Below are 17,833 nucleotides of genomic sequence, written 5' to 3' on the forward strand. Positions count from 1 at the left end.
CATGTAAATGGAAAAGTCAAACCAAGACATTCATTTGATTTATATTAGGTTTTTTGATGCAGTTCAGCAGTTTGAAAGAGGAGGGAAAGCTAGAAGCACATATCGTGGCAACTCCGGCACATGATTCATTGTTTGAGTATTGCTGCACTGCAGAAGGCTTAAGATCATTATCTTGCTAAAGGTAGTAATTTATTTGATAATGAGCCAAGCTCTGCTAACCTTACTCAGATGTTGGGCAGGACCTAAAGCTGTGAGCAGTGGAGTAACAGTACCACAGTTCCTCGCACGCTGGGACATAACCTGGCTCTGTGACATGGCTGCTACTGCAGCAGAAATTAGATATAATAATATTATTCCTAAAATGGACTCTAAGATCCCATCAGCAGGAGCAGGACAAGAGCAAGATTTGGGCTGAGAGTTAAATTCTAGGTGTCTTTCTCAGCTGCTTTCAGACATGTTAGAAGATCGAGGAATTATTTTATTCTTTCCACTAGTATTTCTAATCCATCACAAAGCTAGCAATGTTTCCTTAAACTAGTACAAGCAGTAAATAAAAAAAACGTCTTGCAAGATCTACAAAGAGAGAATAGGGATGCGATAGAGAGGCCATGGGTGGGCAGCAGTGAAACAGGTTTTAGTACAGCTTCCAGCTGCCACCTTCACAAGGAGCACAGGAGATGGCTGCCAACCTGGAGCACACAGCGGGATCAAGCTAACACTTAATGTAGAGAAAGCTGGAATGATTACCTTGCTCGAGTCCTAGGCCTTGCTGGGGCCCTACCTTTTATACTGCAAAAGATTCTGTAAGCCTAAAGGAGACTGCAGCAGGACAGTTTTTTAATAGGCACAGGTCAGCCTGACCCAGCAGAGCAGGAGCATGAGCAGACCAAGGGGAGAAAGGAGTGGGGGGACTCCCTTACACCCATGAATATTTCACACCTCCTAGCTACCATGCAAGGAAATGTGCAGGCAGATGGGGTCACCTCCTCACAGCTCACCATATGGTGTCCTCATCTACCCCCTTATACCTGACCTTATAAACATCTTAAATCTCTGTGATTTCTATAGCCTTCCCTGGGTATTAAGGTTTTTTTTTTAATAGCCTCTGCCTCCCAGAGGACTCAAATGTCAAGTAGTGAAAGATGCCAGACAAATTTTCAGCTAGGGAAAGATTTGGTGGTTGAGAACTAAAAGGCTGAAGAATAAAATATGAGGGGAACAGGAATCAGAGATTAGGGCCTGGATTCTGCTGCTGGAACTGAAAGGCTGTTGGAATGCATGAGGGGAAGTTGTTTCTGCTAACGAACAAATGATGACTCTAGACATACTTGAAACTCGTTTTTAAATACACCCAAATGTTCATGATTGGGAAGACAACCATGGATCAGAACTGGTAAACAGGTAATGGAAATTGTCCACTGAAGAAACCTGGGTGCTGTGCAGGGCCAAGTGTGTTTCTGTTCCCTTGTAGGCTTTCCTTCAGAGCCTCTCTAGGGATTAATGGTGCTGGGCAGCCAGGATGGGAGGGGGGTCACTTCTACCAGACTGTTCCTCCAAATACACAGGAGGAAGCATCCCCTCCATGTCGCTTTCCAAAGCTGTAGGTCAGATTGGTAGCATAAACCATAATACTTGTGGTGGTAAGAGGCCGCAGTGGGCAGCGAAGGTGATGGGGCTCCACAGGGCATTGCTTTCCTCCAGGAATCTTGGAGAATTCCTGTGTTTGGCTTGGGGAAAGGTAGATGAGAGGAATTTTCTAGCAAGTGTGGCAGGCCATCATAATCCTAGTTGCAGAACTGTGAGGAAAAACTGGGACAGAAAACTGTTCTCAGTTTCAAGCCACGCTGGGGAATGGCAAGTTCAGCTTAGTTCCAGGATTATTGACTTAATTTTAGTTGCTTTCCATAATTGTAATCTATTTTATTTTTTATGTAAACCATGTAATTGTACATTATACACAGACCGCTTGTCAGCTTTGGCTTCTGTCTCAGAACTAACTGAGCTCTTTATTTGGGTGTCTCTGTTAATCAAAACATTTCCATAGCTTAACTTTTTATGAAAATGATAATGTTTCTTCCTCTTGAGATCACTGGCTCTACTCTAGTGCCAAACATGATCAAAGGTTATTGCTGTTTGAGAACTGTTGTGTGATCTTTATGAACAAAGTAGAAAGCCTCAATCCAATTTAAACTCAACAACTGTTCACATTATAAAACTATCATTTAGTTTGACAATAACAGGTGGAGAGGACGTTCTAAAAGAATATAGTAAAAATATCAGTTAGATAATTAAGTAATTGAGGACTGCATAGCGTTTCCTTATCACTGGAGAAAAAGAAGTATTTTTAGCAAGCTCTTGTTCCTTTTAATACTGCAAAACCGATGTAACTCTGAGAAGGCAAATTGGCTTCCAGGGTGCATCCCAGGATGTCAGCCCACTGACAGTGTCTGTAGCATCATTAGTGTTTGAGGCCATGAGGTTGTGATGGATTTCCATATCGCTGGGGAAATTACAAGACTTGCAGCTAGATAAATAGTATTTATGTAACATATTTGTAATATATATATAAAATACTATCTTAATATTAGTAAACTGTTAGACAAGTTTTACTTTCCTTAGTGGTAATCTCCCATTGATGATATTATCGGAGTAAATTGAGCAAAATTATATGCAAATACAGGACCTCATCCATGAGCACATGTTCACCCAACCATTACGTCTTCATGTGTTAATTAATATGTGTAACATGTTTCTAAACCAGAAAAAGCTTGTCAGGGCTGAAAATAGCTATTGTTTGGGGCGGGGAGGGTGTGCAGTTTATCAAACCTCTGTGGTGGTGGAGTGCCACCTAGTGATGTTCTTCCTTACAACAGCGTGGTGTGAAAGGAAACACATTTCACAGCCCCCCCCCGTCCCGAGCCTTCCTTTATCAATTCCTCTAATCGCTACCTTCCAGTGTCATTTTACACTTTCCAGAAGACATGTTACTGTCATGGTTCCTGCCCCAAATTGCTTACATTCTCCTGGGTGATGTTATGATGAGATTTTACTTTATTTATTTATATCTCTGCTGTAGCCCATAAATCCTTGCACTCAGGAAGTGATGGCTTATCATTTTCATGCCACTACAGTTTAAAACATGCATTAAATTAACTGCCTGAGGGTTGTGACCTCAAATAAATCAGTGAGCAAATATTTCTTCTCTAGTAACCCTTCCTGCACACACACAAATACACCCCACTGATGTGAAACTCTTATGCAGCTGGTGAAACAGGTGATTCTGCTTATTTACCATAAAGTACAGGTGTCTCTTGAGCAAAGTCAGATATTCAGGGAAATAAATAACAATCTTTTCAATGAACTAAACTTTCTGAGTCTGGCTTGTTGCTGCTGTTAATGGAGATTTATTTATTTTTATTTAAGGTTATTTATTTATTTATGTTGTCTTCTGTGGCTGTGGGAGTTTTTTGCTCTTACTAGCAGAAAGGTTTTCTCAGAGCTGGGACCATGAGCTCAGCTTAAAAGGGAGCATTAAAAAGCGATCCCACTTCAAGAGCTCCACCTTGTCTAGAGGTTCACTCTATGACACAAATGCATCCTTTTTAGCCATGACAGTCACAACACTGTTGCAGGATGGCAGATGTGGTTATTTCCACTTTACTGATGAATATAAAGCACAGGGAATTTTAAGTGGCTGGTCCCAGGCTACAGGAAATTCTTGCTAAGGTTAGAAACCCAGATGTCCTCTTGAGTGTCAGTCCAGATCCTCGGTCATGAATCTGTTGAGGCATTCTGTAGGTTTGCTGCAGAATTAATTCAAAGTAAACATTTGAGTCTTGACAGATTTGTGTCCTGGTTGCACTTAAAACTATATGCTATGAGTTGCGATGTTTCAAGGTATGGTGGCTGACTTACCAAAAATGGGCTTCAGCATGAGTTATCATGGACTCCTAAGACAGCCACCCTACTATATCTGTACTGCAGTTAGAGGTGCAGCTACCATGATGGTGGGCTCATTGAATTTGAAAGAATTTAGCTCAAATGGCATTTGTTGTGAAGACCAGCCTGTACAGTCACCCTTAGAGGCTCTCACAGGACACAAATCACCAGGAGTTTGAAAAACATGGAACAGAATCGTAGAATGGTTTGGGTTGGAAGGGACCTTTAAAGGTCATCTGGTCCACCCCCCCTGCAATGAGCAGGGACATCTTCAACTAGATCAGGAAGCTCATGGGAATGCCTCAATAAATGGATATAATTTTTTGGATATATTTATGCTGTTACCCACAAGCGCAAACATGAACCTAAAGCACAAAGGTAACTACCTCCCTTCATAAGTTCCCACTCCTGTTTTGTTGTTAAAGCCAAAAGAAGGAGTATAATAAATAACAAGGTTATATATTTAAGAGGTAAATTTGAAGGTTTATTTATTTATCATATGATTTATTGTGTTTTTGTGGTTTTTTTTGGGGGGGGGTGTTGTTTTTTTTTTAAATTCTGAGAATATTCCCTTCCTCCAGCGGTATTTTGCTAGCAAAATTAAAATCATACCTTTTGATATTTATTTACATGTGCAGCTGTTTTGTTTTAAAGGTCTAAGAGTTTGGTCCTCTTGAGAATCTGAAATCCTAGAATCAAGGAATTTATCATGATCATCTTCCTGGTAATTTTATTATGTAAGAAACAGTACAAAAGAAAATGAGGGAAAAGAAGAGTGCAAAACTTAGAAAAGGAACTTTATTAATAGATTTTTTTTTCTTAGAAGTCTGCTTGGAAATGATTGAAACTATGTTTCAGCATGTAGGATATTTTGTAAATTAAGTCATACATATAGAGAATACATTATAAAATGTGTATTATTCTCCAGTTCTAATGGTAAAATCAGACCATTTGAAAGCATCCATTCGAAATTGCCTATTTTGCCATGTAATCAGTAAAATGAAGCGCTACAATTCAGGCTTCATTAAACCAGGAAGAGAAGACGTTTCCCATCGTCATTATTAGTTTCAAGTGGTACTTTAAGGTCATAATCAACATCCATTCTGCTAGGGAGCGTATACGTGGTACAATACATTCCCTGCCCTAAAAAGCTATCAGATGAAACAATTTGTAACCCCACAGAGATAAAACCAGCTATTTCAGGGGTTGGCTGGGAGCGGAGCAAACAGCAGCAGCCGATTCTTGAGCAGCGCGGAGCCACTGTCCTGCGTTCCCTTGTTCTACACCACGGCGTGTAGAAAACCATTGACACGCACAGACAAGCCAGCGTGAACAGCCAGGTGCAATGAAACGACAGAAGCCAGGCTCCAAGTGTAATTTGTGCCCCCCAAACCGCAGAAATCCCCTTTTATCACCTTCCACAGCACCCTGGCTCCCTCCCTGCCCTGAGGGGACGTTTGACTCTTCCTGCTCCACCTCGCTGCTCTGCTGACCGAGCAGCTCCTGGCCCTTCGTGTCAGAGAAACACTCCTCCGTGCCGTTGATTAAAATCCCTGACGGCTGAATTCCAACAGCAAGATGGACAGCTGTGGAAGAAAACCCCGAGGCCGAAGGGAACGGGGGGTGGGTGGGGCTGGGTGACCAGGGCCTTGTACAGGGCCGCAACGGGCCTCTTCGAGTAGCCTCTGGGCCGCGGGCCCACACAGCGGCGCGGCCCACACGCAGCCAAACCCGGCCGCCACCGCAGCCCCAACGGCCCGGCCCGGCCCGGCCCGGCCCGCCGCACTCCGGCCCCGCCCGCCGCCGTTGCTACGATACGGCGCGGCGGCCTCTGCGTCGCCGCGGCCTCCGGCCGCCACGGCCACGGCCCCGGCCCCCGCCCCGCCCCCGACCCCGACCCCCGCCGCCCCCAGCCCGCCGGCAGCATGGCTGAGGTAAGCCCCCCCCGCCTCCGTTCCCCGCCTGTTTTTCGGACAGGACGAATGCCGTGCCTCAGAATAAGCCCAGCCACATCATGGATGTGTCATCTGTATCTGTACACCGTCTTTGTGTGTCGAGTTACTCCTGCGAGCAGAGCTCAGTTAGATCCTGTGTTGAAAGCAGGAGCAATTGGGCTGCTTGTACGTAGGCAGTAAGAACACTTAACATTTAGGAACACCTGTTACTTTTAAGATCATGGGTGTGATCCCCCCCGTAGGTATGCCATTACTGCTCTTCTTTTAACTCTACTTATGATCACAAACGTAAATGAGATCAAAACTGAGGGTTTGATGCTGGAGAGGAGGATGAAATAAGAAGAACCCCAAATTCGTTGCTGTGGGCACCAGAGCGCGTTTGAAGGGGCTACGCACCAAACTTGGGCCATGCCACGCAGACCACCCTTCCATGCCAACAGGAGTGTGAGTTTTAATATTCAGGTTGCTTTTGCTGTTTTCCCATTGAAGTTTCTGACACAGACACCCCCCCCCCCCCAAATCAGAGCCTTGGCAAGGAGGGGGGATTTGGAGCCGGTGCCTCTGCCTCGGTGCATCGCGCAGCCTGACCTTTCTTTCAAGTCATAAAGGTCTGTTTTTACCCTTTTAATGTCAGGTTTTCCAGGTTGCATGAATTTAGATCCTCCCCTCTCCAAAAACAATGAACCGTGTCATTTTGCTCTCAGAATTTATTTTTTTTTTTAGAATTTTGAAAATTCTCGCCTTTAAACTGTTTATGTTCAAATCGTGAGTACTAATCAGACTTTAGAGTGTAGAGAACTGGGAAGAATTGAGCCTAAAATACTGGGCTTCCTGAATAGTTGATGTATTATTTAAACACTATTGCAATGATGGTATTTTATAGACCTATCTTTAAAGTAGTTCTGGCTCAGTAGTACTCAGTTACAGAAACTCTGACTGTTAAAGCTCAAATTATTTCAGTAAAATCGGGGGAGACCTGTTTGAAAAATAGCCTGCAATGTCCATATCATATGCTAGCAAGAGAACTGTTATTTCAGAAAATTTTGTCATGATTTCTTAATAGCTGTTACACACTCAGTATATTGCTTTTTTATATTCTGGGGTCATAAGTGAGATGTTGAATTCCTCCTGTTTGTTGATTATCTATCTAATTTCATTCAGGAAAAGTCTGGCAAACCATATCTAGAAGAAAGTGCATTTGAAGCATTGGAAAAAGACTTCCAAGAAGTCATCAATCTACTTAAGGGAGATAAAACTCTGGAAAAATTCCGAAGAGAATATGAGAAGCTCCATGCTGTTATGAAGAAATCTCATGAAAATGAAAAGCGCCTCATGGAGAAATGCAGGGAGCTGAATGCTGAGCTTGTGGTGAATTCATCTAAAGTAGCTGCTCTCACAAAGCTCTCTAAAGATGATCGGGGAACTATAGCATCAATGAAGACGGTAAAGTTTGGAATTGCATTAAATATGATCTGAAATTGCTAATGAAAAACATGGTAATAAGAAAAGCATCTACAAGAATACTTTATTTTATGTAGAGAACTAGCCAGAGCTGGCATCTCCAGTTCTTTGACCTCTGCTTTGCTACCGATCGCTTTGTTTCCTCAGCCTGATATTTTTATAGGTCCCAGTCAAATTCTGTGTTTATTTGCACTAAACCAACTCCATCAGCTTTCAAAGACTCACTAATAGTTTTAGTTTAATATTTCCTTCTGTAAAATAGCACATTTTCAACTTAATATACAGTTTTTGATTCATTAATATTTTTGAAGGACTGCTTGGATGTTAACTATTGCCAGAACATAAAAAAAATCTGCTTACTTGCTGAAATATGGATTGTAGACCAGGGCAGTGTCATCAACTCATATAAATAAATGTTTCATGGTGTTTTTGAAAAGGAATCCTATATAGCATTTCAGTGTGATTTTGCCAATTTACTCTGATGTGTTCTTTGTTATTATTGATTTGCACTCTGTCAAATCAAAGTGCTTGACTTGCCCCCCCCCAAATTGAAGTTTTTAGCTTTGCAGTGAGGTTTGACTACCAGAAACCTAAAGCTGCCAAATGATCAGAAGACTATATTTTGAACTTTTTTCCTTCTGATGGTTTAAAAACTTAGGCTGTGGTACCTAGACAGGCTTTAATTTAGCATTTAGTTGAGAAACCTCCATGCCTTACAATAAAGTGTTTTGTTCCAATAAAGTAAATTCAGTATAACAGTCCAGAGCGATCTATGAACATTACAGAAATAGAAGTTCTTTGAAATGAAGTTTCTTGTCCTTAGAATTATGAAGAAAATACACTCAGAATAAATATAAATAGCAATGCTGTCATCCTATGGCTGCAGCTTGCAAGTCCATGGTACTGCTCAAAGTATCCTCAAGGAGGAGGAAAACTGTGTATAAGATCTTCTTGATTTTCACTGCTGCTAATCAAAACCTGGTAGGTGGGTGTCAGGAACTGTGATGATTCTTATAATTTTCTTTCTGCTATTACATGGCAATACTCTGAGTGTGTACAGTAGCAGAGGCAATCCTTAAAGATGTTCCCAAGCTGAGAAGACATTGTCTTAGTAATGTCATAAAACTGAGGAGCAGAAGAGTAGGAAAAATAAGACCCTTTCCAATTTCAGCAGCTAATTTGAAGCTCAGGCAAGGTATGGCTTAACAATACCACCTACTATTGAACCAGCTAAGAGATTTTGTAGTGAAAAAGCTGCTTGACAATATGATCCTATTAGAAATGATGTGCAATGCACAACATGTGACATTTCATTTCTAGTGGTGTGCTGTGGGCCAAGTAAACAGCACTGATACTTTTTCAGTTTGGTTATGAGAATTAGTCTTTCCTTTAAATGTTCAGGAATGATTTGAATATTGTTTAAAATGTTCATGTCATGTTTTGGGGTTTTGTTTGGTATACCCTTCATATTTCATGTTACTCTCCTTTCTGAAGGGAAGTTCAATTATGGTTGTAGCATTTCACTACAATTTTACTAACATTCAAAAACTGTGTTTCAGAAGTGCCCAAGGCAAGTGTTGAGGAAAGTTCAAGTGCTAAAATAGCAAAGAATGTATTCTTCAGCACTAAATTAAACAAACAATCTGCTCCACTCTTTCATTATTTATAAAAGATAAGAGGATCCTAGTGGGACTGTTCTTGAAAAATGGTATAGTTGCTTCAAATTAAGGCCCTAAATCTTAGTGACTTGATGGGTCATCAGGGTAACAGGTGTACAGCCTTCCTCTTCTAGGTCATTGTTTCACATACAAATAAAAGTTGCAAGAGCAAAATTTTTCTCCATGTGAAGCCTGGTTGTGATCAGTAGGATTTGTTTAGGGGCAGGGGTTAACTACACAGATGAGTGGCTGGTAGGACCCAGGTCAGTAATAATCAATAGCTGTTAAACGTCTGATGGTTGTTCAGTGCTCTGTGTTGTAGTTTTAATAAACTGGATGTAATAGTCTGCTGTTTACAGTCATATCAAAGGAGCAAAGGGCCAAGCTGATCATGAAGGCAACACAATTCTCTTTTTCATTGACAGGGATACTGATCCACAAGGCTGCACTGGAAGAATGCTAGAAGGGGAATTTATAGGAGCTTGTACTGCCCTACTTGGAATTACCGAGTTTTCAATTTCTGGGGGTATCAATCCAATACACTAAGAAAGCATTTCAGTAATTCTCAGTTTCCAAGCAGTGAAACTGATGTGATCTTTTGGGGTATTTAATGAAAATAAAGTAAGGCAGTCACACTTTATGAATTCTGCTTCACAATTTCCCGAGTTCCAGTACTTCTCCAAAAATTTTTGAATTATTCTAAGTGCAAACATCCAGTGTACTTCTATCTTTAATTATACAACAGACTGCAATGCATGCTACCTATCTAACCATGTACTGCAATTACCTAGTGATACTGATGCACTGCATTCTTTCAGTTCCCCTCTCCACTGAGTAATAATGTGAATATTTTTTCAGTTAAGGCTTCCACCATCAAACATTTCCTCCTCTTTACTTTTGAAGTTAAAGGAAGCAATCTGTTGATCCACGATTCAAAGTAAAAGACACAACCAAGAAACAACTACAATGAAGCCCAGTTTTGCTGATGCTGAAGTCTGTGGCAAATTCTTGTTTAGATTTTGCTTATTAATGGGGCCATCATCTGCCCCTGCTACCTTTATTGATAAAAATGGGTTTTATCCATACAGATTCAATACAATTGTTTTTACACATCAAAAGCAGGATAAAGTTAAAAACCCACAGCTTAGGGTGACCTGAAATCACTTCTTATCTGAATGGCCTCATTGACTACAGGGGATTATTTTGTGAATACTCAAAAGAACAAAATACTCACTGAAGCCAGTAAGACCTCTCAGAGAGCATATTGATTTTATTCACCAGTTCTATCTGCCAAAACTCCAATCATAAAGATTTAATTCACCAATTTTAATCACAGTCTAATCAGCCAGCAGGAAGCTTTGATTTAAGTAATCAGCTTTAATCTTATTTTCCAGTTGCATTTTTTTAGAGAAAGGTTGGTTACCTCTTATTGGTTGGCAGATCTGAAACATGTTTATTTACAGCTATATTTTATGCTTTTCTGCCAGTCAAGATGATACACTATGTCTTCATGCCATTATTTCAGCCTACTGTGCATTTACTTAAATTTCATAATTGAACATTTTTATGTAAGATAATAATGAATGAAAAATTTATTATTTACTAGATGATACTTAATACTTTATGTGTGATCATTCCTGCATTTGAATGGAAATTAGAACTCAGAATGCATAAAATGTAAAAATTGACTTTAATATTTAAAACTATCTAAATATGCTTGATATGTAAGTGAAAAGCACATTTTTCAAACTAAATTTTGAACTAAGTAATTTATTAAGTAATGAAAATACTGTTTGTAGGTAGTGAATTTAATTGACTATAATCTCCTTTAGAATTTCTGAACAAGTAAAGCCTACTGTTTAACTCTTTATTAATAGGTTGGAAAAAAAAAAAAAAGAAGAGCAAACATTCCTGATCTTTAAATTCCAGATGGTTTCTCAAATTTGGATATGCTGAACTAGTTGAATAAATAAAATGAAAATGTATTCCCTCTCCAGTTTGAAGAGGCTACAGATGTTATATTTTGTGTTATCTTTTCAGCAAATTCTGGTAGCTTGCTACTTCTGCTAGTTCAATATCTTGAATTTTTAATTTAGGCAGTAAACAGCTAAGTACTACATTTATTTGGTTTAAAAGAGTTCAATAAATATATTAACAATATACCATAATATAGGTGTCATCATTTTGAGTTTAAAGTTAAATGGTTTTTATAGAACCAGAGATATTAATTTCAGCAAAGACCTGCTGTAAACAATTTGATATAAATTAAATTATTTTATATTCTTCATTGTGAAGGTGTTTTTAATTTTTTTTTTTCCCCTGCCTCATTTTCATATGATGCAAGTAGGAGTTGAAAGGGACGTTACGGCTTGATGTAATGATACTTCTGTCTGGCTCTGCTTAGGGAGACCCTAGAGCTAATGTAGAGCTGCACAGCCACACTTGGAGTCTAAATCTGTATGAGTCCATCAAGCCCAGAATTCCGCCATGAGCCAGCTGAGAAAAGAGCATGAGAGAGAGGACATCATGCTGTGATTTGCAGCTCAGGGACTTCTAGTGTCAGAAGTAGTGTCTTCATTATTTACTGAGTCTTTGGGAACTTTTCTTCCAGTCCAGTTGCTTTCTGAATTTATGCATTTTTTAGCACAGGATTCCAGAACTGGTAGGAGCTTGGTTTGAACCTGGCAAGGAATAAGTCTGCTGTATTATTTTTAAGGATCTGATTCAAGGAAGAGAGATGCAGAGGAAGTTAAAAAATCAAGTGAACCCTCCTCCCCTATCCTGTTTATGGATATCAAACCCCGAGCTTGAGAGGCACGCGAGTCTGTCATTCAAGTAATTCCATGTGCTGAAATTTGGCATGAGAATTGTGGCTTGTCTAAATATGTAGTTAAAATCAAAATACACTAGGTGCTCACAGATTAAAATGAACAAAGAGGGAGATAAGCGCAGAGTAACATCTTTTTCTCATCCAAATCAAATTGGATGTTCATTGTCATAACAGCTAATAAGATTTTTACAGACATAAGTGAGCTATTTAAGTAGATGGTACCTTTGTGGGCACTGAATTTTCAGTAAATTTTTAGATATTAGTGGGACTCAGATGACCAAAACCTCATAGAGTGAGATTTGATAATGTTAGGATCGATGTGTCTTAGAGCTTTTGTGGTATAAATTGAAATAGCCTGAATGGCTCAAAATGTTTGCTATACCCTTGTCCAAAAGAAAAGACAACTGGTGAGGAAAACTGTTGTGAATCTAAGCATGAAAAGGCATGAAATTCTATTTTCTTAATTAACCAAAATGCAAGACAATGAAATTTTAATTTGTTGTTCATTTTAAACCCAATTTAATTTATGTAATTGTTTTCCATTTTGTTCCTAGGAGATTGAAAAGGCCTGGAAAATGGTGGATACAGCCTATGAAAAGGAACAGAAAGCGAAGGAAACAATAAATTCACTGCAAGAGGAAACTGCACGCCTAACTAATTTACTGGAGCAAGGATCTGGACCATCCCTGGGACAGGAGTACAAGTAAGGTTTCCCCAGGGAGGGGAAAAGCCTGATCTCATTTTTTATCATTCTATACCTTGTTTAGCCGTTTAGACAGTACAAAGACACTGGAAAACAGAAGGAGAGGTCTTTTCTACCTTTTGCTTTTCTCATGAGTGCACATTTATTAGTCTATGTGTTTATGCAGTGAGCAAGTACAGAATCAGGCTCTGAGTGAGTTCATTCAGCATTGGCTTAAGCTGAGAGATCAAATAAAAATCGGTATTACGCACTTCCTCAGTATCTGTCGTATTGTTTTATCTGACTAGCATTTCAACATACTCTGTCTTTGAGAATAGGATCCTGTCAATATTTTTACATGTGATGGCAGCAAGGTCAAGTGAGTAAGTCAAGGAAGCAGGAGACATGATTTCGCTTCTGTTCCCAGCTTTGTTATAAGGCATTATCACTGTCTGTATTCTTGTTTGCATTTTATATTTATGCATTTTCAAGACTATGGGGTTTTTTTTCTGAATACTTATGCATAGAGGGACCTAGTCTCAGGTGGACCCTCTAGCTGCTACACTGTGCAAATAATAATGATCCTCAAAAGCCCTCCAAAAGCTAGTGTTTGTAGTATCAGGTCCTCAGACAGTGCTTATGCTGTAAGATTAAGTATAAACTCAAAGATAAGATTAAGTATATTGTCCCTATGACCTGTGCACTTTCTATCAAGACTGCTGATGGTTGACCCAGCTGGTTCTGGCTTGAAAATTTCACACAGTGTAAGGTATTTATTTATCTTATCCCCATGCACTGTGTATCCAGGCTGCATAAACAAGACTTGTGTCTGTGAGCAAGGCCTTTAGTGTGCTCAAATATTTCCCCTTCAAGGAATGTGCCAGCACATAAACCACCTGGATGCATGAGAAATCCACTCCTTCACCTTCTGTCCCTGAAATGGTCTGGACTTGTGTAACAGGTTTCCTTGGATCTAAAAGCTTGGTCATTAAGCCTTCCCTAGTATAACTCTCCCTAAAGGCAGCTCTCCGTGGCTGCTTTTTCCATTTTCCTGCAAGAGCCAGGAGCTGTTACCTTGCCAAGACCTCACTCCTGCTGTTTCCAGCTGCTGCCCAGGCTGCTGAGACCTGCTTACTTAAAATTTCTCCTTAAAGTTCCTTCTGTATTGCCCTCCAGTTCCATGCTTACTCTATCCAGTGACAAGGCCATGGGACTAGACAAGTCCTTATAGTCTTTTAAAACTGTAAGGCTGTTTTTTAAGGTTGAGCTTGAACCCACACTGCTTGGACTTTTCTTTCAGATTGTAAATGTGTCCAAACAGGGAGTCTGTTTTATTCTTCTATTAGGTGACTGTAAGGCATAACCTAGCTAGGTGCCCAGTCAGGTAAGCTGCAGAGAGACTGGTTACAACAATGTAACATTTTTGGTCCCTGAGTAATTTTGGAATGGGTGGAGAGGAAGGAATTTTGTTCCCTGTTACCTTTTTGGGAAACTGAAGGTTTATTCAGACCCATGAGGGTGTGATAAAACAAGAAAGAGTGATTTATTGGACTAGGTTAGCTTTTAAAGCTGCCTATGTTGACAGTGACTAGAATCACAGTAGGTAGAGCATATAATTCAATTGACCAGCAGAGCCTTATTCCAAGAGGAGTTTAAAATGAAACAAATTACTTTCAAACTCCTGTTTCTCACAAAAGATCTTGCTCTGGCGTAGAAGGAAGTACAGAAATGGCCTGTGACACTGCTTGACTATTATTTCCTTGCTTCCAGTATCCGGGATTTGCTAAAACTTAAAGAAGACATAACAAAGGAGCGAGACCAACTATTGTCAGAGGTCGTGAAGTTACGTCAAAGTCTAACTCAAGCCACAGAGCAGCAGCAGGATACAGAGAGGGCAAAAAATGAGGCAGATCAAACCATTTTGCAGGTCTGTACAGATCACCAGGTGGTGATTTGAGGCTTTGTCCTGAACCATTCTCCACTCTTGCAAATGATCTCCATTGACTAGTATGCTACTACCTGTTCTTTCACATCTCAAACATTTTCAGGAGTGCTCAGAAAGGAGTCTGTTGTGAATGATTTTTATATTTTTCTCTACTTCTAGGCTATGTCCTTTGCAAAGTGTATTGTCATGTACTAGCTGCTTGCATAGCTTCCCAATACCCTGAATGAGGCCAAGGTTCCTTTGCCTGAGTCATAGTTATCTCTCATACTGGACGTGTGGGTTTTTTTCTGCATTGTAAATCCTTATGCCTCCAAAGAACCACTTAAAATATAGACCTGGAATGGAGGTCCTAGGTCTCTTGCTGTTGGCTGTGGTTGTCATATGATGCCATACCATCATTTTTAAGAATGTACCAAATTCTGACATAAAAGAGAATTAGGCTATTTTCTCCCCTACTTATGGGAAGCTTTTCCAGAACCTAACTTTTCTAATGGTTAGAGACCTCCTACTTTCTTCTTCACATGGATTCCTGCCTGCTGTTTTTGAGCTTAAATAATTTTTCACCTCACCAATGTCTGTAGAGAGCAGTCATATTCCATCTCAGCTTTACTTTTTTGTCTCCTCTTTAAGTTAGGTTCTGTTTTTCTGACCATCTTGAGTAGACAGCTCTTCTTTACTGATCAATATGTATAGCTTCCTTTAAATGTGTATAGCAGCTAGAGATACAGAAGACTGAGCATCAATAGGATACCCACTGAATGGAGAGAAAGTAGAAAATAATGGAAGATGGAATACAGAACTCTGATACATCAAAATATAAAAACATAATAATGAGGCATAAGAGAATTTAAAGCAGAATGTAGATAGGGGCTGGAGCAAGACAACAGGAGAAAGGAAAAGCAGAAAAGAACACTTAAAGAACAGAGAAGAGATAGAAGCAGCATTTTGCTTACAGTTTTGTATTAATCACAAATAGGAAAATAATGACCAGCCTAAGTTTCATGCACAGAACACATTTCTGTTTCTAAAGCAGATGGATGGGAATGTATTATAAGAGAATATAAATCTTTGCTTTTCTGACAGCATTGTGGGCATGGGAGAAAAGAGAGAGGATTGAAACTCCCGTCAAAACTTAGTGAATCTTGCCAGCCTTAATCTTCTGATACTCACTTCATCAGCCCTTAAATTTATGGGATTGTTACAGCGTTTGTAACCACCTCCCATTCTCCCAGTATGAAATTATTCTCCACTTCAGACTGCTTAAATGACAATGTCTTTTTGAAGATCCTCTTGAAGACCCTGTCAGTTCTGGCAACTTTTCATCTGTGGGCTCAGAGGGAGAGGAATCTTTCAGCAAAGAACATCTTTCAATTGCCAGTCTCTGGCTGAACTGAGTATTTCCATGTGGATCAGCCCCCTGTGTCTCCTCTCTGCTGATTCTGCTCCATCACATTTTGGGGTGGGGAGAAAGCAGAAGTCACAAGACAGTCTATTAAACATGAGAGAAAGCTCCTCTTTCAAAGTTCCCACAGAGGAACTTTGAGAGCAGAAAGATTGAGAGCAGTTGTGAAAATGAACATTGGTCTGATATCTCTCTCTTTCCTTTAATATCAGTGTAATAAGTGTTTCTGCTGGTGAGATAGAAAAATCAAAATAAAAATCCTTCCAATACAACATCAAGCCCTAATTAGTTTTAATGCTGCATTCAGAAAGTACCACTTTACAGGTAACTTACAACTGAAAATACATTTGTGCCACTGCACCTCCAGAGCAATGCTTTTATGTCTGAACTGTATCAGACCTTTCTGCGTGGGTGAAATGACTGTTGCTTAACAAATTCTTGTCATCAGTAAATAGGTTCCCTCATGCAGGATTTTTTGTTCAACTGTTAGAGAACACATTTACTTCTGAGAAGATCTGGCATATTGCATGTAGTAGTGGGTACAGTAGTATAGAAGCTGTTTTTAAAATCAAGTATAGTGGAAGGAGAGGTGAGAGGCCTTGTTTTCCTGAATAAAAGGCAGCAGAACTTAAAACCTTTGTCTTTATTATTATAGCTTCAGCAAGAAATCCAGCTGCATCAGAATGAGGCATCACGAGAGGCTCGAAAGAAGGAAAAAATGGAGAAGGAGCTGAAAAATCTTCTAGCTGAAATGGGTAACAAGCAAGCTGAGATCAAGAATTTACAGCAATATATTCAGAGGAACAAAGAAGAACAACTGAAAATGGAACAGCATCTAAAAGAGCAGAAGGTAGGGTACATGGCCCACTGTATTCATCAGGTCTAAGGTTAGGGTCGGATGTCAAAATAAGAAGAAAATGGGTTTTCCTGAAGGGAGAGGGAGGGTGATTATTTTAAGTCAATAAATGTTAATAAATATTTATTTTTATATAAATATTACTTTACTAATAAGTAAATCTTTAAAGCTTGTTGGCAGATTTCAGAGAGATTTCTTCATAGAAATCGGTAGTGGATCACAATGATATTGTTAGAGATCATCTTGAAAAAATCACAGCAAATGAGACAAAGTCTGTGAAGAGCATGGATGATCTAATGACAGTAACAGGAGACTGCCGGGTGGGACTTCTGACGTATATTGCCAGTTTTGCCACTGATTGACTGTAGTGGCATTGGTAAAGTCATTTTACCTCCGACCCTTCTTTCTTCTCTGTCACAATAATTTTTTCTATCTCTCAAGCTTGTGGAAGAGTTTCTGTGAAGGAGCAGAGAACTGTCTTCATAAACCTTTTTGATTGATTTTCCCCATTCTGTTTCTAAAAACTTTATGTGGAAATGTCCTAACATAGTGTTCTGTGAGTGTTTGAATTTTCAGGTTTTCAGTCCATTTCCCCTGACTTTGAGAAACTCTCAGAGAAGCAATTTCAGTAAATGGCAGGGGAGATCTCATCACTGTAAAACAGTCCTACCTCAAGGGAAACTTCTCTGAGAGTTGTGTGTATCTTGTAAATTTATGACTTTTATGGCTTTTTCTTCCCTTCAGGTCCCTGAATTTGTGAAGGTAGAGGTCTGTGACAATTTTTTGTCAACATAGAGTCTTAGTAAAATACTTCACATAAAGAGATACAGAGAAGACTTGATTATTTCTTTGAATATCACTGATTTGATGCAGCTTTTGAGGGCAGCTCCATGATATGCCAGGACAATCACATTGTTTTTAAATAGGATATCTACAATTCCTGGTTCTGTTCCATTCTTTGTCCTCCTTTCTATAGTTCCTTTCAACCTTTCTAAGTGCAGATTTTAGGGGCGTTCAATTGTCCAAACTACCCTGGAAACCAATAGTTCACATAAAGTGCTGTGCCTAGGCTAATGAACCAGACTACTGCACTGGCTTTGTTGCC

At 39.7% G+C, this 17,833-nt stretch overlaps 1 protein-coding gene across 1 annotated transcript in view; it reads left to right on the forward strand.

Annotated features, from left to right (window-relative positions):
• Nucleotides 1–5,811: 5,811 nt before the first annotated feature.
• The window catches only part of CFAP58 (cilia and flagella associated protein 58), a 60,220-nt gene continuing 48,198 nt past the window's right edge, over nt 5,812–17,833 (forward strand). Inside the window, exons 1-5 of the mRNA XM_069796926.1 lie at nt 5,812–5,873; nt 7,056–7,337; nt 12,398–12,546; nt 14,296–14,452; nt 16,528–16,722. Of these exons, the coding sequence (XP_069653027.1) occupies nt 5,865–5,873; nt 7,056–7,337; nt 12,398–12,546; nt 14,296–14,452; nt 16,528–16,722 (792 nt within the window). The 5' untranslated portion in view covers nt 5,812–5,864. The remainder of the gene's footprint in view (nt 5,874–7,055; nt 7,338–12,397; nt 12,547–14,295; nt 14,453–16,527; nt 16,723–17,833) is intronic.

The sequence above is a fragment of the Haliaeetus albicilla genome, chromosome 11 (assembly GCF_947461875.1).
Source record: "Haliaeetus albicilla chromosome 11, bHalAlb1.1, whole genome shotgun sequence".
NCBI classification, from domain to species: domain Eukaryota; kingdom Metazoa; phylum Chordata; class Aves; order Accipitriformes; family Accipitridae; genus Haliaeetus; species Haliaeetus albicilla.